At 38.8% G+C, this 24,600-nt stretch overlaps 1 protein-coding gene across 1 annotated transcript in view; it reads right to left on the bottom strand.

Moving 5' to 3' along the window:
- Positions 1 to 5,984: 5,984 nt before the first annotated feature.
- hs3st4 (heparan sulfate (glucosamine) 3-O-sulfotransferase 4) overlaps positions 5,985 to 24,600 on the bottom strand; it is a 256,639-nt gene continuing 238,023 nt past the window's right edge. The window contains exon 2 of the mRNA XM_057861486.1: positions 5,985 to 7,463. Coding sequence (XP_057717469.1) covers positions 6,809 to 7,463 — 655 coding nt within the window. The 3' untranslated portion in view covers positions 5,985 to 6,808. The remainder of the gene's footprint in view (positions 7,464 to 24,600) is intronic.

The following is a 24,600-nucleotide window of genomic DNA, read 5'->3' as shown; positions in this document are numbered from 1 at the left end:
CAAGAATTTTCAAAGAAATAAAGCTGTTTGTCTGTGATTCCACTCAGTCAGCTTTGATGACCATGCCAACAATGCAGGCCTCCTATTTATCGGCCTGCGCCCCGTGACCCGTCAATACATTATGAAATCTATGGTTTTCTTTATTTGGCCCTAATACTTCGTCGTACAGTCGCGAGGAGGGAATTAGTTGATCAAAAAAACATTGAACAAAAATTCAATTGACTCGTAGATTGTGACGCAAAATGGAACGATAGTCAATCAGGAAGTGAATGAAATGCTGTGTTTTTTACTCTTCTTGTATTTATCACAGCCAATAGGGGGCATAGGAACTTGGCCTTGCTATGATCAGCGATACATCTGCTTGCATTCTTGTCAATTCTTACCATCTCTCAGCTACCTTGGCGGAGTATTAGCAATTAGCGGTTTAGCTCACGACACAGCGACGGCAACACATCTTTGCCGCGCACGGTCATCAGTATGCTAATGCCAACCACGCACAAAGACTCCAATTATCGGCTAATGCTCACGATACGTCAGTGCTCTTATTCAATATGGGTGCAGCTAATGAGTGCGGCGCTGCGAGAATGGCGAACACATTAAGCGTTGGTAAACAACAAGGTCATCATGCGTGCTAAAAGGGTTGCGCCTCATCTTAAAAATAACATTTTTTTATGTCTATATTTTTTAATTAAAGTGGCAAGTCAAGGGGGAAAATACTTACTGCTTTGAGTTGCTGGTTTTGGATTCGAAGGAGAAAAAGTGAAAGACATGGATACTTCAAAATTCATCACAACAACAGAGGTGCATTATGTTGCACTGTAGCACTTGCATTAAACTATAAAAAGGATAGCGTGACAGTCAAGAAAGAAGCAGGTTTCTTGGGGACACCGATGACGACAGTGGATATTTAAAAAAAAAAAAAAAAATCCCTTGCCTCCATTTGGATGTACATGGATTGAAATTTTAATTGTTTCGTCTTATGAAAAGTAGTTCACCGTGAAATAAGTTAAATTATAGTCTTAAATTAATGTAATGTTAAATAAATACACTTCAACTTGGGGAAATATATTTTACACTGCTGACCAAAAGCATTGGCACCCCTGCAATTCTGTCAGAAAATGCTCCATTTATCCCAGAAAATGATTGCAATTACAAATGCTTTGGTAGTAATATCTTCATTTATTTTGCTTGCAATGAAAAAACACAAAAGGGAAAGTGAAAAAAATGTAATCATTATCATTTTACACAAAACTCCACAAATGGGCCGGACACATGTATTGGCACTAGAGATGTCCCGATCGATCGGCATCGATCACGTCATTTTCAAAGTAATCGGAATAGGCAAAAAAATATCGGACACGCCTTTTTTAATATACATACTGTATATATATTTTTTAATGAAATCGTTTTCTAATTGTATTTAACGTTACAGACAAAATGTCTTACACTCATCCAGAGTCTTTAGTTTTGGCTTAAGTGGGGCTTTCAAATTTATCGCATCAACGGCGGTAATAACATTAAAATATTTCACGCAATTCACGCATGCGCTGCACTACCTACTCACGCATTGTCGTGTTCAATCTATAATGGCACCGTATTACATATACATGGAACTAAAAGGCAATGTAAAATGAGTAGAAAGAATTTTGGCAGCCTTTGAAACCTTTTTTTAATTGGATAAAGCCTTACAATCCTTCTCTCAACGATCAGAAATAACGTGGGAAGAAATGTGGGGAAGAAAGGTAGTAGTTGATCTTTTCCTTAACACCCTATTTTATTTCCCAACGCTGAGAAGATATATCAATTGGTACCATTACGCACAGTCATGGTTGCACTTCCCATCGTGCATTTGGGCAGAAGTTAAATGGCTGAATTATCATTTACTGAAAGCTCATAAAAATCCACTAAATGGCAATATTTAGTCACAATATACAAAGTCACATTTGTTCTTTAAGAATTACAAGTCTTTCTATCCGTGGATCCCTCTCACAGAGAGAATGTTAATAACGTAAATGCCATCTTGAGGATTTATGTCATAATAAACAAATACAATACTTATGTACTGTATGTTGAATGTATATATCATCCGAGTTTTATTCATTTTTTTCTTAATGCATTGCCAAAATGTATATGATCGGGAAAAATTTTCGGGAATGATTGGAATTGAATCGGGAGCAAAGAAAAAGCAATCGGATCAGGAAATTTCGGGATCGGCCGATACTCAAACTAAAACGATCGGGATCGGATCGGGAGCAAAAAAACATAATCGGAACAACCCTAATTGGCACCCTATGAAAATTAATGTGATGCTTCTGTAATTTGTGTAATTAACACCACCTGTGGCACATAACAGGTGGTGGCAATAACTAAATCACGCGTGCAGCCAGTTAAAATGGATTAAAATAGACTCAAACTGTGTCCTTGTGTGTACCACATTGAGCATGGAGAAAAGAAAGAAGACCAAAGAAGTGTCTGAGGACTTGGAGGCAAAATTTTGAGGAAGCACGGGCAATCTCAAGGCTACAAGTCCATCCCCTTGTTCCTTTGTCTACCGTGGGCAGTGTCATCAATAAATGTAAAGCCCATAGCACTGTGGCTAACCTCCCTAGATGCGGATGGAAAGGAAAAATTGACCAGAGATTTCAACGAAAGATTGTGTGAATGGTGAATAAAGAACCTCGACTAACATCTACACAAGTTCAAGCTGTCCTGCAGTCCGAGGGTACAAGTGTCAACCCGTACTATCCATTGGCGTCTGAATAAAAAGGAACTCTATGGTAGGATACCCAAGAAGACCCCAGTTCTGACCCAGAGACATACAAAAGCCAGGTTGGACTGGACTGCTTGACCGTGTTCATGGCATTAAGAAGTCTGAAGACTACCAACAAATTTTGCAGCATAATGTTAGGGCCCAGTGTGAGAAAGCTGAGTCTCCCTCAGAGGTCATGGGTCTTCCAGCACGACAATGATCCAAAACACACTTCAAAAAGCACTAGAAAATGATTTGAGAGAAAGTATTGGAGAGCAATGAGTCCAGACCTTAATCCCATAGAAGATTGGTCCCCAACCGCCGGGCCGCGGACCGGTCCCGGTCCATGGCGCATTTGCTACGGGGTCGCACAGAAATAATAACTTATTAATGACTGCATTCTGGCCAAATTAACTTTGCCGTGTGCCCCTTAACACACCAATATCCCTGTCTACTCTAGATATAATACTACAGGATTGAAGGTCGTCATAGAAATCCATTGATTGGACTGCTAGCAGTACATCTTGTTTTGTATATCTATGGGCGTTTGTCCTCGATAATGATGTATGACGTAGGGCGGGCGCATCACATTTTTTCCCGGAAATAATTAACCCCCACACTAGAATGACTGGAAAACAAACGTCTTTGGACAGATTTTTTTACGGGGAAAAGGGCACCTGACAAACCATAAAATGAGCCTACAATTTTCAAGAAAACCAAATCTATGCTACTTCCCAATCACTAAAGACCCACAAACTGCAAAGGAGTGGATTCGTGACCCATATGTGAATAAACTGAGTGATTCGAGCAAGTCTGTGCAACAGGAATATCAGCTTGTAGGGATCGCAAATCACGGCGACCTTAAACGTACATTTGAGACATCAACTCTACCGAGGTTCTGGATTAAAGTCGTTTTGGAGTATCCTGACATCGCTAAGAGAGCACTGAAAACTGTGCTACAATTTCCAACATCGTTTCTTTGTGAAGCGGGCTTCCCTCACTCTCCCATCACGGGACCATCTCGTCTCAACGAAACAAGCTCAGACCTCCCTCTTATTTAGTGGGTGAGTTGTATTTTCCCTACACTTAACACGACAGGGCTAAAAACAAATGTGATTTTATATTTCCTGTACTTTCCTGCCGCACATTGCCGGTGTTCTGACAAATTTGGCATGCGCGTAATGTTAAAAATGACCGCGAATGCAGCGATTCCAAAGTACATTCTACAAACTTTCTTTAAAGAAAGGAATATTAACTTACGTTTGCCATGTTAGCTGCACACAACAACTGCACGCAGCTCTCTCACTTAACCACTTTGACGTGTCGTTAAGCATTAATTTACGCCATTTTCCTGTTGCACATGTATGTTTATGATGTAAATAGGATTTTAGCACCGTTGGATAACATTGAGAGTCCAGCGGAATATAAAATAGAGGTTTTTTCACCGCCACAAAAGCTTTGGGAGCAAAATTTTATAAGGGTGAAAAATTTGACAGAACACCAGTCCGTGAAAAAAAGACCCAAATCACACTGGTCTGTGGCGCAAAAAAGGTTGGGGACCCCTGCCATAGAACACTTGTGGAGAGATCTGAAAATGGCAGTTTGGAGAAGCCACCCTTCAATTCTCAGAGACCTGGAGCAGTTGGCCAAAGAAGAATGGTCTAAAATTCCAGCAGAGCATTGTAAGAAACTCATCGATGGATACTGGAAGCGGGTGTTCTCAGTTATTTTGTCGAAAGGTTGTGCTACCAAGTACCAAGTATTAGACTGAGGGTGTCAATACTTTGTCCGGCCAATTTTGGAGTTTTATGTAAAATGATAATGACTTTTTTTTTGTTGTCATTCTCTTTTGTGTTTTTTCATTGAAAGCAAAATAAATGAACATACAGTGGGGCAAATAAGTATTTAGTCAACCACTAATTGTGCAAGTTCTCCCAATTGAAAATATTAGCGAGGCCTGTAATTGTCAACATGGGTAAACCTCAACCATGAGAGACAGAATGTGGAATAAAACCCCAGAAAATCACATTGTTTGATTTTTAAAGAATTTATTTGCAAATCATGGTGGAAAATAAGTATTTGGTTAATACCAAAAGTTCATCTCAATACTTTGTTATGTACCCTTTGTTGGCAATAACGGAGGCCAAACGTTTTCCAGCCACGTCTCATCTTCAATGCCCTTGCTGATGGAAGGAGAATTTCACTCAAAATCTCTAAGTACATTGGCCCATTCATTCTTTCCTTTACACAGATCAGTCGTTCTGGTCCCTTTGCAGAAAAACAGCCCCAAAGCATGACGTTTCCACTCCCATGCTTCACAGTGGGTATGGTGTTCTTCGGATGCAATTCAGTGTTCATTCTCCTCCAAACACGAGAACCTGTGTTCTATTTTGGTTTCATCTGACCATAACACATTCTCCCAGTCCGCTTCTGGATCATCCAAATGCTCTCTAGCGAACCGCGGACGGGCCTGGACGTGTACTTTCTTCAGCAGGGGGACACATCTGGCAGTGCAGGATTTGAGTCTCTGGTGACGCATTTGTGTTACTGATAGTAGCCTTTGTTACTGTGGTCCCAGCTCTCTGTAGGTCATTCACTAGGTCCCCCCGCGTGGTTCTGGGATTTTTGCTCACCGTTCTTGTTATTATTTTGACGCCACGGGGTGAGATCTTGCATGGAGCCCCAGATCGAGGGAGATTATCAGTGATCTTGTATGTCTTTCATTTTCTAATAATTGCTCCCACAGTTGATTTCTTTACACCAAGCGTTTCACCTACTGCAGATTCAGTCTTCCCAGCCTGGTGCAGGTCTACAATTTTGTCTCTGGTGTCCTTCGACAACTCTTTGATCTTGGCCATAGTGGAGTTTGGAAGGTGACTGACTGACATTGTGGACAGGTGTCTTTTATACAGATAATGAGTTAAAACAGGTGCCATTAGGTAACGAGTGGAGACGCGTTAGACCTCGTTAGAAGAAGTTAGACCTCTTTGACAGCCAGAAATCTTGCTTGTTTGTAGGTGACCAAATACTTATTTTCCACTCTAATTTGGAAATAAATTCTTTAAAAATCAAACAATGTGATTTTCTTTTTTTTCCCCACATTCTGTCTCTCATGGTTGAGGTTCACCCATGTTGACAATTACAGGCCTTTCTAATCCATTCAATTGGGAGAACTTGCACAATTAGTGGTTGAATAAATACTTATTTGCCCCACTGTATTACTACCAAAGCATTTGTAATTTTCATCATTTTCTAGGAGAAATTGAGCATTATCTTACTGAATTGCGTGGGTGCATACTTTTGACCAGCAGTGTAGTAATAAAATGTCTGACATTCCCTGTCATACCAACAGCAATTGCATATTATTTAAACTGTTATTCAACAATAATCTTAATGAAACAAAAGAGTGGCTTTGGACCTTTGGACTGCAGTCGACTTGGATATGTTTTCGAATCAATATGCTTGCCTTGCTGACATGAACAATAATCCCTGAAGGTTAAAAAAGGAACATTTAGTTTACTGTTTGACATTTGCCTTTAGCTGCCTTCATACAGCTGGAGGCTGGACACCACCACTCAATATCAATTGGCTTCTTGAATTGACAGAAATATTACTCTTCTCATGTTGACGATAAGGTCACAATTGGTTCTCACTGGAAAGAACTCCACGGTCAAATTTTGTTGCCTTGTCAATTTAGAGGTCGGCAGTAATCATTTTATTCAACAATAAACTTTTTAGAGGGTCAGCCAGTGTCACCGCCATGTCATAACTTCTTCTGTGAGTTATTATAGAGAAAAATCTGCATTATCATTTGAAAACAAACGAATAGATCATCCTTTTTCACAAATATAAATATATTTTATGTTTGGTATGTACAATATTCATCTGTCATCTTCAACAACATTTAGTTATGAGGGGAAGGGGAGAAGGCAAATGGACAGTGCCATGATTGCATCCTAGTGTGCCCTCTGAAGATGGAATAGAATAGTTCGGTTTTCTTTTCTTTTTTTTTTTTTTTTAAAGAAGAGTTTGTAGAAGGCTTGTGGGTGGCTCTGCCCGCTAGACCAGAGAGCCTCGAGATATGCTCTCCTCTTGCTGCTCCCATTCAAAGTTCTGTCCAGTCATTTGGTAGAACATCATGTTAAAGGGCTTATAGAATTTGTGCAGCCGTCGAATCACGTCAGGCTCGATTTTGGGGTGAGTTCTTCCTTTTGACTTTCCCAGGCAGCGGGGAGTGCTGCTGTCCTCTGGCTTCTTCAGACATGGGAAACCTTTCGTCTTGTTGAAGTAAAAGTGTTTGTCTGTCACGATCCTCTTGAGGCCTAAGAAATCCTGGACTTTAGCCATCTCGCCTGCGGGGTCCACGATCAGCCTCTCGCCGCTGACAAAGTGCATTTGGGAAAGAGGGAAGTACTGCATCCAGCTCTCCAGGTGTAGCGCATATATTCCGATGCGCAAAGCGCTCCACGAAGCGTCTATGAGACCTAGGGTTCGGTTTTTAAAGGCGAGAACCTCAAAGGTCGGGATCTCGGGCTTCTTGGACAGAGTTTGTGTGTAGTCCGAAATGGCTCTGGTGACAGGATTACGCACCACGATAATAAGCTTGATGTCTCTAGCCATGGTGTGGATGCGCTTCGGGGCTTGGTTGGTTACAAAGTAACTGGGGGTCTTCTCCATGGTGATCTGTCCCTCCAGCGTTGAAGGCATCAGGTCCCTGGATAGAACAAAGCAAAAACAAAACCATCTTAAGTGAAACTGTCATTTCTGAAGGGCCATTGAAACAGGCTAATATTTATACTTTATACTGAAATCATTTTTGAGATATATTGTGGGCAGGGGTGAAAGTGGGCCAGAGCGGTCAGGAAGGCAGTTCCGGTATAACATTCAGGGCCAGAACATGGTTCCGGTATACGATTCAGGGCCGGAATGCGGTTCCGGTATAAGATTCAGGACCGGAATGCTGTTCCGGTACACTGTGCTTTGATTACGAAAATACGAAGACAACTGTCAAAACGCTATGTAACGAAAAAAAAAAAAAAAAAAAGTTAAGCTGCCACACATGCATTTCATCTCCAAGAAGAAAACAATCTACCAATATCAGATTTACATACACAAGTGTTAACAACAAGCATAATAAAGTGCTTGTATAGCGTAATCCGTCTCCACCAATATTAATTATTTATTTTATTCCACGGACCGCATGGAGGTTTCCCCAGCTGCTGCAGTTATCTGAGTCTGATGATGATGAGTCACGTCAACGTGCGAATGCACGCAGCAAAGCAAAACGCCTGGACTCATTTATCCAATCAATTGGCTGACATACTGACTTGTGATCAGCAGAGATAGAGCTCTGATTGGTTCAAATGTGGATGTTTCTGGAACAGCAAAAAAAAAAAAAAAAAAAAAAGGTTGTTGAATCGATGCGATGAAAAAAAGGGCAATGCAACATAAAATGAATCAAATCTTTAAGAGCAACGAAAGAGTTGAGGAGGCTTATTTATCATATTTGGTTCTATCTGCTCTAAAGGGGAGGTTCAGAGGTTTCAATGTGCACTTTGGACTTTTATTTGTTCATTTATGTTAGGCTACTTATTCATTTCTTTATGATTTAAAAAAGTCAATGTTTGCGCGATCTTCAAAATATATTCCATTTCACTCTGCATAATATCAATGTCAATGTCATTTGTACTTATTTTTGTGAATGTATGTTACCTAGATCTTTATCATTAAAAAAAAATGTAAATGTTTACATTAACTTCAATTTTAATATACATCCTATGTTCTTAGTTAAAATTGAGATTTGGCATTCAGTATGTGAAAGGAGGGAAAATAAAAATTAGTAGATGGAGGTTGGGGTTATTGCTCTTTTGTTAACTTTTATTTTGCAAATCTTTGAAAAAATACAATTTTGAATGAAAATCAGTTTTTGGGGGTGTTATAGAAATAACTGCTAAAACAGTTTTCTTTGCATTTCAGTAGTTTAAGAGGTTTGACCCCCCCCCCCCCCCACACACACACACACACAATAAAAAGAAAGAAAGAAAGAAAAATGTTTCTGGCTCCGTGGCAACCTTCACATCGGGGAGTTCCGGCAAGAAATTCTAGCCACTTTCACCCCTGATTGTGGGTCTACTCATCATTATGATGTCTAGCAAAATTCACATTACTCAGTGAGACTGGGTCAGGCGTGGAGTTTATTGTTTTGAGAGGACTGTTGGAACTGGCCTAAATGACTCTATAATAATCACTTCGAAACAAAATACCAAATTGAGACTCAACATAAATCCAAGCCAAATTAACCGACACAAACTCAATCCAGCCTTGTCCTGATAGGGCGTGGGTTCTTATATGTCTTCTCATGAATCATTAGGAGACAAATAAGATCCCTACCCCCAGTCGTCCTTTGAAAAATGGAATTGTCCCGTATTCAGAAGCAAAAGCACGCGTGCCGAATAGAGTACCACACAAATGCTATTTTTAGACAGTGATGTCGCCATCGTAATGCGGAAGTGGGACATTGTACACACGCCTTCGCATACAATCCATTATATTTCTGCTTGTTTTCTCTGGTAATCTTTCAAAAATAAACATGCCGATCAAACACTGTTACTATGGAACTAGTAGAAACGACTGTTGACATTACGACTTACGAAGGATGTTTTCTTCATACGTTTCCCGAAACCGCGCGGACATCTAAAAGACCAGTTTAATGCCAGCAAGGTAAAGCCATTCATATTTTATATGGAGTAAACATTTTGTTGGGGGCCATGGTCCTTCAGAGGTCAAATAGGTAAGCCATCTTGATATTTTTACTTATTTTTTAGTATGGCGTTTTGCCGTGCTGCTTCTGTCTGACAATGAATAACTTTAAAAAATAAAATGGTATCTGACTGCCCCCGTTGTTACCTTTTGTGTTGTAAAGAAACAACTTTAGTGAGGGGGGCGCGTGTAAATAAATTGATAGAATTAAGATTTGTTATTAATGAAAAGTTTAGAAGTGTTCGTTGTCTGTCACTGAGTAGCATTTGCGATCGCTACACAAAAATAGCAATGTCAATTACCCCCCAGAACAGTCAGAAACGTAAGACAACCAGAGGATATAATATATAAGAAAGATGGGGCATATGGTGGTAAAGGATACATTGTTGAAACAGGAGAATGTCATTGTCAGTGGCGTACGACAATGCACACAAGAAAAAGGTGTCGATAAAAAAGCTACCTATGGATGAGCTTGACTTTTTTCCCCTTCTGTTTTAGCCCTCCACACTCAAGGCATCTCTTTAACTTAAACATTTGTATGTTCTTCCACATCTTTTCTCGTGAATTTGGCACCAGGGACATCATTTTCGGACAAAATTGGTAGGTTTAGCTCTGTAAACATCTCCTTCGTACAATATTTCCATTCATTTACTATTGGGGACAAACGGGAGGTTGACCAGCATAACCACGATTGCTAACGTCATGAAGATTAATGAGCAAAAGTGACGTGTGGCTTGCGGTACGCCGTTGAGCATTCAAGGTACGTGCTGTGTCCCATATTATCATAAAACTCGGGGGAAAAAAGTGTCTTATGTGTAGACTGAACGAATACTGGTATGGTGCTTTACAAGAATATACAGGGAAATGCATTACCTGCCTATCCTGCTTTTTGACCAATGACTGAACAATAGCAATACAAAATCCCACTCATCTCATTGGTTGAGGTACTGTCGCTTGCCATGAAGATAACAGAAGACAACATAGGAGTGTGTGAGATAAGATGTTGAGTGATGTTTGAGTAAAAACCATCTTCAAAATATGATCATTTGTTTTCTTGTTCTTCTCTGTGTACTTTATTTTCACTAATTATATTTTTGTGTTTTGTCAATTTAATTTTTATTTCTACATTATATTTGGAGTGATCAATTGCAAAAATGTTATTGCTGAGGGGACTTTGAACGCACCTCAATTGTTTAAAAAAATACGGCCAAAAACATAAACATAAAAAAACCCACTTGTTAAAAGACTCAGGACCTTAAGGGTTAATTTATTTTAATTTAAAATTTTGCTATAATTATTATATTAAATTAAGCAGGATAGATGTTAATTTTATTCTTGTGTACTTAGTATTGAAAATACATTTTATTATTTTCCCATGCGCTTATATAACTCAAATATATTGGCCTACCTATTTCAGGGTTGAGTAAAATTATTTTCACATACAAAAAAAAATATTTCCAGGGTGGTGATTATCGTCTGGCTCTGCAAATGAGGTGTGCCTTTTTATTATTTTTTTCATATCAGGGAGTTGGTAACCCTACTCATGATAGACATTTCTACCAAATTCCCATGAGCGGATTTTAAGGGGGGGGCCAGACCCCCCTGGTGGCTGAAATGTGTCATTGCATGAAATTGACTTTCCTATAGATATAAAAGTTGTAAAGCAATAAAACTGCAACAAAAATGAATGAAAAAAAAAAAAAATTATAGTGGGTCAAAATTATTTTTCGAACAGATCATGTGACTAGCACCTTAGACGGTCATTTGCTTTGCATATAATTTCTCCCCCCCCAAAAAATAAAAAATTAGGGGAGGGCAATTTTATTTTTCAAATGATTTTTTTTTCTTTGTTTGAAAATAGGTTTTTTGATTGAAGCAACTTTTTTGGGGATTGAATGATTTAGACACAAATGTCCTACTCATAATATGGCCCAAACACAAAAAGATTTGCTTCAATCAAAGAAAAACTTTTTCAATGAAAAAGTAAGTGTTCAAATGCAAATTTTTCAATCCCAAATTTTCACATTCAAAAACGTTTTCGATGATTGAAATTTTTCTTTTTTTAATTTAAGTGGTTTTTCTTTTAAAAAAAAAAAATTTTTTTTGAAGCATGTTATTTTTTGATTTAATAATAAAAACAAAAACCTCTGACCCAAACACAAATCAACATTACTTCAATCAAAAAAGTTGCTCCAATTAAAAAAAAATTCCATCAAAGAAAAATAGCTTATACATACATTTTTTTGAGTTTCAAATTTATTTTTGCATTCAAACATTTTTTTTTTTTGATTGAAGCGATTTTTTAAATTGAAAATATACAGTATATTTTGATTGAAGCAACTTTTTTTTTTTTTTTAAATTGAAGCAACTTTTTTTTTTTTTTTATGATTGAATAATAAAGACACAAATCTACCTCCATATGACGCCGCCCTGGGAATACAATTTTTGACTGGGGTAACTACATTGGCACGACACTGGCGGGCGTACCATATTCAATGGATGACAATCTTGCCGAAAAGTATTGCCTAAGCAGCCTGATTTAGAATTCCCCTCAAGAATGATGGGAAACAAAAAACGCTCATTGTCAACTTATTAAGCCTGAACGATATATTGTTTAAACATCGCCATCGCGATGTGCGCATGTGCGATAGTCCCATCGCAAGGACGTGCGATAGTTTTTTGTTTTTTTTTCCCAATCCACAAACCTTTGATCTGCATCATTCGCTCGCACAGCCTCTCTCACCCCCTTTCCCAGCTCTCAGTCACTGCGGCACTTGCTTATTAAAGTTAACGATGGCTTTGATCTGGTCAAAGAAGCCGGGCAGCAATCAGTCAATCATCGTTTAACTTGTTAAACAATTTCTGCAAAGAAGCGCGGGCTGGAATGAATGTGTGTGTCTGTGGGGGGAGAATGTGGAGACGTTCGAGACATATAAAATAAACGCCAGAAGTGTTTATAAGGAGTTTGTAATTTCTACATGTCACTCCAAGAGTCACAGCCATGTTAGGTAAACAGAAGCATTTAATAAAGCCAAGCATTTTCTACTACAGTACTTTATTTTTGTTTAAAAATGATTCAGTGGGACAGTTATGTTTAAAACTGATCATAATTATTACATTTGAAGTGCTTAAAAAGCATTTATTAAAAAAAAAATAAATAAATAAAAAAAATATATTTAATTTTTTTATAATCATACTTTGGGGGAAAAAAGTGAGAAAAAACATGTCTTATATGTATCTCTTTCCAGTACTAGATCTGAATAAATACATTGAGCACACACACACAAAAATGTGTGTGTGTGGGGGATGGGGGTGTATGCGCTACTCCGCGGTTTTTCACTTATCGCGGCGGGTTCTGGTGTCCTGTCCCAAAAGTCAAACTCCACCTATGCGAATTCCATGTAGCCAAGTGAAACTGGCCTTGGTGGCTGAATTTTCAAACTTTTCCTGGAGCGCCGCGCAGCCAATTTTCGCCTAGCTACGAATAAAAAAGACAAACAAAGCAATTTCAACTATTAACTCTGGGTATTATGTTGTGATGAGCAACACATCGTAGTAGCTCAAATAATTACATCCATGGAGTAATGTGCAGGAGATAAAAGACACGAAGATGAAACGGTAGCCGAGCAAGCATGCTCATTGCTTAATTGACTCCATCTGTGTTACTCCAGGAGCTGTTTTGGAACTTTAATAATGAGTCGGCTGCATATCATTAATAGCGGAGCGCCCGGGGTATTGTTTTGTCATACATTTATTATGCATGCTGTGCTCACACTGTGCCGGCAGATATAGTCACTAACTCCCCCCTTGCAATGGGTGCGGGCAGGTCTTTTCTTCACTTGCTCATTGATGGCATACGTGATTCATTAGTAGATTCAAGATGAATATTTGTCGTACAATAGGAACGTCCCTCACTTGAGGAATAGGTCCCGTGGAAAGACATTTGCCAGGCCGCCAGTGTTCATCTCACCCTGGTGGCAAATACAGCATAAGCGGTGGCATTGCTGATTCTATTTTGGTACTGATAATAATGCAGCGTAGCGTTAGCCTCCGGCAAAAAGCTTATCGAATGTTTACACTGATACTCATTCCAATCCGCGCTCCCTTTCCTTTGTGGACTGTGTGATCCCGCCGCTAAATTGGTCCATTAAATCCTCTATGACTCTTATTTAACTGATCGCAAACATAAGCGCGCAGGCTTTTTTGCAAAGCACAATTCAAAACGACACTCTCCCTCCCTCATAAGTCGTGTTTGCTCGCTAAATGAGCGCGTAAACGAGCAGAGCAAAGTGCAATTATGGCGTCTGTTGCTGTCACGGAAATGAGGAAAAGTATCCATAATTCTGTTTGTAAAAGCAGCTTTCCTCCTTTGCCTTTTTTCACGCTCACTCGTGATATCACAACACCCGCCCCCATCTCGTCTCAGGCCTCCACTTGTAACGATATAGTCACATCAATCATTTGCACCGTGGACATATTCTAAATGAAGTCTTCTCTGCCAAAGAATCCAATTTAGCCTGCAAAACATAAGATGCGGTTATGCACATATCGACCACCCTCTCAAGCACACACACATGGTCATTGGTTTCCAGGCTGAAAATCTTGCAAGTGGCCTGGTAATTGCATCTCAAGTAACAGTATTGCCTTCCTGATGGGTAATTTCCCTGTGGGTTGTGTTTGTCTCTCGACAGTATTGTACTGCGCAGACTCTCTGGGCCATGTTAGGGAAATTAAACATATCTGCAGATTGCACAGTGACTAGAGAGAATATTCACTTTCATTAGGTGTCCTCACTTTCCACTAGTAATGAAAAGCTGAAGGTTTTTTTCCATTCTTGCAACCTTTTCGGGGAGAGCTCTTCTCTCCCCATTCCTAAGTTCAGTTAGGTGCTGCGCCATGGCCGTAAAAAGAAGCTTAAACGGAATCACCTTGGAACAACCAATTTCCTACTCTATGGACACGGCATCATTTGTAATGTGCCGTGTGTCTCACAAAGCATGTCCAATTGTTCAAGGTTACCTTTTTGAAGGCATAAAAAGCTATTGTCCTCAACCGGCGCAACACTAAACATCATACATTTAATTATAAGACCACACAAGCCCAAAGACTTCTCTCTCTCTGTTTTGATGGCGCAACACAATCACCATCATCATCAGTCATGGATCATGTGCGTCTGAAATGTCAGCAGCGAAGGAAATCAGAAAGCCGATAAACAAGCTAATTCTTCGGTGCGTGGTAAATGGGTGCGTGGCCGTCGAGTGGAACCACAGTAAACAATGATGAAGTGGCACCTCCTCATTTTTGTTCGTTTTTATTTCTTTTTTTCCCGCATCGGTTGCTAAGCGCGATTCGGGTCATTCAGGTGGGTAGGTGACTCTAGCGATGGTGCTAAATGGACCTTCCACGCCATCTGCTGTTTACTGACACCGGCCACTTGGAATACCTCGTAAAAATATGTTGACATAAACAAATAGTGCGTCGATGACCCTGATTTAGAAAGTGACTTTTAACAAGACAAAGAACAGAAAAGCTTATATGTTCGTAGACGACCTCAGTTTATTCACTAGGCATCTTACGACTCTCTATTACAGTATTGGTAACACTTTACAATAAGGGTCCCTTAATTAACATTAGTTAATGCATCTTTAGACAATACCTAATGTTTAAGTAACATTACAATAATTAATATAATTGATTTTCTAACATTTATTAATATATTAATTAACATGAGTTAATGCATTAGCTAATGCATTAGGTAATGCATTAGTTAATGCATAACCAGACAGTAACTGATGGTTTGGTAAAATAAAATTAAAAAAAAAAAAAAAAAGGCCTATATGGGGTTAGGGTTTGTTAACTTAGCATTTATAATTTCTTGGTTAAGTATTACTTAACCTAATTCACCATGAATGAATGTTTTTTGGACCCCTATTGTAAAGTGTAGCACACATATCCCTTAACTAAGAAGTTATAAATGCTTAAATTCCCCCCTCTTAACCTTTATTAACCATTACTGAATGCTTTTTGGACCCTTATTGTAAAGTGTAGCACATGTGTCCCTTGACTAAAAAATTATAAATGCTTGAGTTAACAAACCCTAACGCTAAACCCTAACCCTATATAGGCCTATATATTTTTTAAAAATTTTCCCCAACTATTAGTTACTGTCTGGTTATGCATTAACGAATGCATTAAGTTATGCATTAACTAATGCATTAACTCATGTTAATTAATATATTAATAAACATTAGATAAGCAATTATATTAATTATTGTAATGTTACTTAAACATTAGTTATTGTCTTAAAATGCATTAACTAATGCATTAACTCATGTTAATTAATATACATATTAATGTTAGATAAGGGATTAAATGAATTGTTGTCATGTTACTTAAACATGAGTTACTGTCTAAAAATGCATTAACTAATGTTAATTAAGGAACCCTTATTGTAAAGTGGTACCACAGTATTTTTCGGACTATAAGTCGCACCAGCCAAAAAATGAGCAATGAAGAGGAAAAATAACATAAATCGCGCTGGATTCTTAATTTCATTGTTAGGGGAAATTTATTTGATAGAATGAATAACATGTGAAATGTAATGTGTTAATAAATTCACACATGAGTTGATTCTAGACACCCATGCGCAAAACGGAGGAGACTACGTGATCAACACAAAGTCTATTATTGAGACGGTATCTTCAGAGAAAAACGCACATACAGTATGTGGGCCAAAAATGCAGAAAAGGCCAAAAGTACAGTTTAGCTACATTTATGTTCAACACACACAAAAGCACACAACAACCACGGATGCACCCCCTCACACTACAAATCTACGCAAGCGTGGACACACACAAATACAGGTAGTCCAAGGTTTACGAACGAGTTCTGTTCCTGCGCTGGCGATGTAACCTGTTTTTGCCGCGTAAATCAGAATTGACCCTTTAAAAACCTCAAAACACCCTCTAAATTGAAAAAAAAAAAACATTAAAAAACTATCCAAAAAACATGCATTATATGTCATTGTACTGTCCTCGCCAAGACCTTCGAGCTAAGCCCTAGCTAGACAGTGAGCTAAGCTCCAAAAAGAAGACGTCAGACTTCCATGTGGTTTTCTGACTTTATTCAGCTGCTCATGAATTCAACACTTGCAGAATGAGACTAAAATAAAATGAAACGAAATCAGTCTCATCTTTAATAACAGCAATTCAAATTTGTGTTTTCAAGTAGCCGCTGATACAGCAATAACAAACAATTAGCCTGTATCAGTGTCAAACAATCACATAAACTCGCCCTAAGTATTCGACCACAATTGAAAATGCACAATAGACAGTACAAAAGGGGTTATATACAGCGGTCGCCACTGGATGCGTCACAAGAAATAAAATTGCGCGCAGGCTGCCACCTCGTCACTCGGCATCTTCCTCATATATGCATATGCCGTCACTGCTGTGTGTGGGATGGGCGGGTGTGTAAAATGCTCTCGAGTGCAACCTGCTCTATGTTTCTTGCACCAAAATAATAAAAGTATGCATCACAAAACAAAAATCAACATTTAAAAAAAAAAATTTAACCACGAGACACAGGCTTTGTAAAGCTGAAATCGCGTAAGTCGGGCCCGTTGTACCCTGGGACTACCTGTATAGTGTAGCGCTTGCAAGAATTGGCAGCGGACATTAGCCTCAGTAAATCAGCACTGAAGTCTAGCTCACTTTTTGCTATTTATTGTTCTTTGGACTCGATTGTGATGTCAGTAACCCACCAATGGGAGCGTCGCATTGCCGCATCAAACGCACCAATATGAAAGTCGCACTGACTCATCATTGCAGCGCTGACAGTATTACATGTACAGTATTTTTAGGAAGAATGTAATTTCCTTTAGTCATCAAAAAAAAAAAAAAAAAAAAAAATCAGATTTTTTGAGTTTTGAGATACTGTATTGTACATCCCATGCAAATGACCTATGTGCATTTTGTTTTGCGTAAGTTTCAATAAAGTATAGTAAAAATTACATGCATAATACTTTTATAAACAATATTTACTTTGAAAAACTGGATATTGCTGCCGTTCTATTTCCTATTTGTTGCGTGCTAAACGGCAGGGCTTGATCAGGCCGCCGATCAGAAAATAGACCTGGTCCGTATTTTACCATATTTTTCGGACTATAAGTCGAAGTTTTTTTTATAGTTTGGATGGGGGTGCGACTTATACTCTGGAGCGATTTATGTGTTAAATTATTAACACATTATTATTAGAGATGTCCCAATCGTCCGATCACGTCATTTTCAAAGTATCGGAATCGGCAAAAAAATATCAGTCATGCCTTTTTTTAATATTTATATATTTTTTAATTAAATCGTTTTCTAATTGTATTTAATGTTACAAACATAATATGTTACACTCATCCAGAGTCTTTAGTTTAGGCTTAAGGTAGGGTTATCAAATTTATCCCGATAACGGCGGTAATTAATTTTTTAAAAAATGTATCACGTGAAAATATTTAACCCAATTAATGCATGCGCTGCACGACCCACCCACACATTGTCGCGCTCAATCTGTAATGGCGCTGTCTTACCTATATAGAGAGATAAAAGGCAGTGTAAAATGAGTAGAGTGAATTTTGGCAGCCTTTGGAGCCTTTTCTTAATTGGCTAAAGCCTTACAATCCCTCTCCCTATGATTAGAAATATCATGGGAAGCAATGTGGGGAAGCAAGGTAGCAATTGATCTTTTTCTTAACACCTTATGTTATTTCCCAACACAGAGAATATATATCAATTGGTAGCACTGCACAAAGTCATGGTTCCACTTCCCATCATGCATTTGGGCATGGCTACAGTATCATTTACTGAAAGCTCAACAAATACACTAGATGGCAATATTTAGTCACAATATACAAAGTCACAAGTCTTTCTATCCGTGGATCCCTCTCACAGAAAGAATGTTAAATATGTAAATGCCATCTTGAGGATTTATTGTCATAATAAACAAATACAGTACTTATGTACTGTATGTTGAATATATATTCGTCTGAGTTTTATTCATTTTTTTCTTATCGGGAATGATTGGAATTGAATCGGGAGCAAAAAAAAAAAAGCAATCGGATCGGGAAATATCGGGATCGGCAGATACTCAAACTAAAACGATTGGGATCGGATCGGGAGAAAAAAAAACATGATCGGAACAACACTAATTATTATATCATTTCACATGTAATTTTGGTGTTTTGGAGTGACACTTATGGTTTGGTAAACTTGTTAGCATGTTCTTTATGCTATAGTTATCTGAATAACTCTTAATAGCTATGTTACGTTAAAGGGATCCTCTATTTTTAAGACAAGTAATTCTTAAAACATAAATGTTAGTATGAGTTATAATAATTTGATATTAAAACCCCTCTTAATGATTTTGTTTTAATAAAGTTTGTAAAATTATTTTAAGTGATAGGTCGCCATTCTTGTTACGTCGCAGTGCGTGACGTCACCGGGCCCGTTGCCAAAATTCCAGCGTGTCACTCGTTAGCTTTCCCAACATGTCGTCAGTTCTACCCTTCCTATTTGAACCAGATCTGAAAAGTGAAGAGCAGCACAGCACTGTCGGTCGTTCACAAGACGAGCTTCAGGGAAAAATGCGTGGAGCAAATACCTGATAAGACAAAAGTTGGGCAAAACTGGTGATGCGAGAGAGTGCTGTTGAACTCCGGTTGGGAGCGAGAGTGTATGCCGTTTAGAAGTCCGGTGTTATTAGCAGATATTCAAGGTAAGCATATTGCGTTTTCAAACTTATCCCAATATAATTATGTAGATTGTTAGCATCCAGAGCTGTCCTGTGCTTTACATACAGTACAGGCCAAAGAGCACACCTTGTGTAATCCAGGTCTTGTACATTGTAACGCGTGGTAGCTAGGATACGTGTATAAAAGTACCAAAAAGGGGAGAAGCTTCCACTTATGCACATTTATTCACAAAAAAATAATATTTCCACCTTGACCACTCTTCACTCGGGAGCTCAGCAGTACGCAAACACGCGTTCCCTGACGAACTCCCAACATTGTTGTAAGGTCCACGTCAGAGTCACTGTCGTCAATGTAGCGTGCCATAGTGCTTTAATTATTTAGTATGATTTGGGGAAAACTCCCACGAAGAATAGTCAACAAAAAAGTTCGCAATAGTAAAGTGTTTTTTACTCACTCGAAGATCCAGGAATTAGACCGATCCCATGGCAATGTCGCAGCCATCGATTCCACAAAATAGACTGATCCGAAAAGCCGCTGTGAGACCGACGAATCAAAAAAATTGACAGATCTGAAACCAACATTGCAGACGCGGTGGGACCGTCGTATCCAGAAAATAGACGGTTCCCCTACTTGACTGAGGATCCAGGAAAAATGTTTGGGCGCCAGTTATAACGCTTGGTGGCTAGGATACGTGCATACAGGGACCAAAAAGGGGGAGATGGTTCCACTAAAAATAATAATTCCACCTTGACCACTCACTTCACTCCCCTTGTTTCCATTTGACTGGAAATTGCATTCAAAAGCAGCACATTGTGGCATTTTACTTCTCGAGTTTAGGCAGCATTAAGCAATTGTTGAACACGCTACACATTTGGAAAGATCCCAATTACATCATCACTGCGAGCCCGCAAACCATGGCGCCAACTAACGGTCAAAATATGTACTAAATATTATAAAATATTGCCATTGATTTAACATTTTATGCGTTTCTAACAACATATTTTAGTACAAGAGAACAATTGTGGTTTATTAGAGCCTGCATGTATTTAAGTTACAGGATCACTTTAAAGTTATTAGAGACACAGTTACCAATCATTTTTTTGTAAAATCTAATGTGTTCATATTGCTGTATTGGCTCATGCTGTATCTTATTAGTTTGTGTTGATAGAGCTATTGAAATCTTGTGACTAGTGTGTTTAAATCCCAGTACAATTTTTAGGTCTGCGGATTCCAGGGAATAATTTTCGGGCTCAACGAGGTGAGAGCCAATTTACATTCGTAGAAACAGTTAATCGGTCTGAGCTGTTTGCGCCGGAAAAGTTTTTCCTCTTGAGAAGCTCCGCTGTCTTCAACAATTAGGGAAGATTAAATAGACACCTCCACTCCCTCTCACGCTTTTTCCTCATCATACCGGTTTGGATTGATCTGTGCTGATACACCAGGCGTCCTCTATGTCAAATACAATCAATTATCTCAAAGAAGTCTCCGTCATAACTGTTACCGCGTCCTCCGAGAGCGAAACCTGAGAGACGTCGGCGCTTATGAGAGCAGACAACTGTGATCTTAATTATTTCTTTCAAAAAGACAGCGTGATTTTGGGAGTGAATAATGGAGATTTATTTTTCTGCTTTCGGTGTTATCGATTTGTCTGCTATGGTTTGGGAAAATAATCTGAACCAATACGTTTTCTCAGCACCGTCAGTGCAAACTAACGGGTAGCAATGAATGGTTCAGATGTTTTTTCGCCGTTATAAGCGACTATTTATCAACAGCAATCGGCCGGGAGTTGATAGATGTTGGGGTCAGTTTGCAATGAATAAGACATTGCTGCACACTGAGCGACATGTTTGTGATAAGCTCCAACACCAAGATATTGCTTCTCTGAAGCACCGAGAGGAAAACACTCCAAATGAGTCATTCCCCAACAAGTGAGTGCGTTCTTGTTTGGCACACACGTGAACACGAGCCCACAGGCCAGAGCAAAGGCTGCCGGGTCTGTTATGGAGTGGGAGGCATTGTTGTTGTCACAGTTTAAGGTGCAGCTTTTTAGGCGGAAACAGTGTTGCCGTTCGCGCCGATCAGCGCAGTAATGATGCAAACGGTCGGATCCAGATGGCTTTTGTTTTTGTTTGTTTCCAAACCTGAATGTGAACTTTCCACCTGTGTGCTTGCTGAGCACATCTTAGCTTGAAGCTTATTCACTCTGCAGCCATGTGTTTTATTTGGCACTACTTTTTGTGAAGCCCCGGCTATGAACATTAGCTGGGCGGGAAATGAAACATGGGCTTTACGCTTCTCCTGCATGTGTTTTTCCATCCTACATAACGTATTCATACATATCGCGGAAAACACTCAGGTAACTTGAAGTTCCGCTATGACACCCCCAATTTGGCCAAATTTCAAAATTTTCTGATATGCACGTGTGATACATCATTGGAAAGCTTAAAATCTCAATTTTCTGGGGGAAGAAAATTTTTGAACAGGAGGGCATTTAAAAAAAAAAAAAAAAAAAAAAGAGTTTTTTAAACAGTGAAACCCTATCTGGAGGTGAGAGGTGAATTACAGACGCCATGACTTTAACAAGATATTATCGCAAACTTACCTTGTTTCGATCCAGAAACTCCATGTAGCATGTATCACTGAGTGTCAAGACATAGCTGTGGATGTCCACAGGTGTTTTTTGGGGGGGAATTTATGGGTGAAACATGGTAATTTAACAACCACTCCTTGTTGTCTGCGATTTCTGCATCGCGACCCTTGTTATATTACCATGTTTCACCCATAACATCCCCCAAAAATCCAGCTGAGGCCATTCACAGCTGTGTCTTGACACTCGGTGATGAATGCTATATGGAGTTTTTGGATCAAAACAAGGTAAGTACGCGATAATATCTCGTTAAAATCGTGGCGTCTTTAATTCTGCTCTCTCGTGCTCTCGCCTCCAGTTAGGGTTTTGCTGTTTAAATTAATTTTTTTATTTTTATTTTTTTAAATGCCCTCCTGTTCAAAATTTTTTCTCCCCCAGAAAATTTAAGCTTTCCAATTATGTATCACACATGCATATAGGACAATTTTGAAATTTGGCCAAATTGGGGGTCTCAGAGCGGAACTTTAAGTCACCTGAGTGTTTTCCACCATATATTTACCCTTTTAAACATTTAAAAAAAAATTTTTTTCAATTTTGTTTGTTTGGATCGATTATTTATCATCTAACATATCGGAGAAAATGAGACCGTAACAACAACAAAAATACAATTAAGTGATATGTGGCTTTTTTACAGACACCACTTTTTTCATTGTGACGTAATTTGTTTAATAGTTTAAAAATATGCGAGTGAATAATTTTTTTAATTCGTTTTTTTTTTTTTTTTAAACAAAATATTAAACATCAATTAATGACACTAAGCTATAAATGACAGACATTTTGAAAAATAAATATAATTACCTTCATTTTATGGCAGGGTTGAAATAAAAGCGGTTCCGCGACGTCTGTAAACGGGGGTTTCCAGGGTAAAACGGACAAATTAAAAATAGTTTAGGGGCTTAATGCGCCATGAATCTCCTATGGCAGCATACAGACATATTGTTCTATCTAACACAAAAGTTGTTTTGGCTTAAAATACAGCAAGTAGTGCAAGTAGTAAAAGAGTAGTGCAATTGCAGAAACTGCTTCTTCAGTCTTGTCTGTGTTTTCCGCCATATTGTGAATTGTTTGAGGAATGCTCAGGAATGAGATTTCCTGTGTTATGTATGTTTTAACGGGTTAGGACTGCAGACGCTGTTGCTTAAGTTTCAACAGTTACAGTTAAAGTATAGAGTCATGGTTTAAGGGTTTTAGCAGTGGTTCTCAAAGTGTGATACAAGTACCGCCAGTGGTATGCAGGCTCCCTCTACTACAGTCCCTGACAAAAGTCTTGTCACTTATCCATTTTTTTTTTTTTTTTTACAAACAATTGCTAATAACCTGACTTTTAATTATTCAATTAGTTTCAGAAATGGCTCATATGAAAGCTAAGACATTCCCAAATGATGTTGAATGTACAAAAATATATGTTTCACTGAAAAAAGATGTATCATTAAATGAAGACATAAAGGTCAAATTTTGGCAAAACAAAAGTTTTGTCGCCTACAGAAAGTAGTGTGAAAATTGAACAAAAAATGTACTTCAAATACAAAAATATGTTACATAACATAAGTGAAATAAGTAGTGGTGCTGTGAGATCCAAATTTAATATTTTGTATGAGTTCCATGGGCTTGAAGGACTGCATCCATGCGGTTCGGCAAGGATTCATACAATTTATTGATGAAGTCATCAGGAACATCAGAGAAAGCAGTCTTGCATGCCTTCCAGAGTTCATCAACATTATTGGGTTTCGTCTTCCATGCTTCCTCTTTCATCCTGTTCATGTCTGGTGACTGGGCTGGCCAGTCCTGGAGGATCTTGATCTTCTTTGCCTTGAGGAACTTTGAGGTAGAGATTGAAGTATGCGATGGAGCACCATCCTGCTGCTGTTGTTGTTGTTGTTCTTTAATTGGCATGCTAGGACGGGCCCAGTGACTCGTGCTAGCTTAGCCACTCAGGAGCCCTGAAACTAATAAATAACTAACAAACTAGACGGAATTTGTTGAAATCAACTCCACCGACTAATTAAACTCCTGCTAACTCGAAGATTAAGATTAATGTAAAAAATTCTGAACTTCCTCTTTAAGAAGCGAACGGTCCAATCACTAAAAACGGCAAGCGATCTCTCTCCTTCATGTCAGAGCAGTAAATAATTTTCCTATGTAAGTGAGAACATTTGACAGTTTCTGAGTAATAATCCATATTATCATTGGAAAAAAAAAGAATGCCTACACCTCCTAAATGCTTGTTTATCCCGCAGCACTATTCACGTCAAGAACATTTGAGGACAGGAAGTGACAGCTGGTCCTGATCAAAACCTTATTCCCCGATCTCGTTCCGTGATCCCCTGAAGACCATCGCGGTTCCAACGGCACACAGGCCAGCCAGGTACTTCTCTCAGCGCAACCGCCAGACTGTAGCAGCCACATCTGAGGCTTTTTGGACATGAAACGTTCTGAAATCATGTGTGGGAGAAGGGCTGTGAGGATGTTTGCAAAGCTGTTCCACACAGCACCATTAGTACTCAACAGTCGACAGAAAGAAACAAAAAAAAAGAAAAAGAAAAAAAACCTCTTCTATTTTTAACTTAAGTCTGCGGAGACAATGAGTGCGCAATCTTATCTGCAATCAAATTCTCAAAAGGATATTGCTGTCTTTGCTGTCTCCACATTACACTCTACAAAGGAGGCGCCGCTTTCCAATTTCCATTCTAGAAATAGATAGAACAAACC

Source organism: Corythoichthys intestinalis, chromosome 16 (assembly GCF_030265065.1).
Source record: "Corythoichthys intestinalis isolate RoL2023-P3 chromosome 16, ASM3026506v1, whole genome shotgun sequence".
NCBI classification, from domain to species: Eukaryota; Metazoa; Chordata; class Actinopteri; order Syngnathiformes; family Syngnathidae; genus Corythoichthys; species Corythoichthys intestinalis.
Note: the sequence above shows the minus strand (reverse complement) of the source record. Positions and strands in the feature narration are given on the sequence as shown.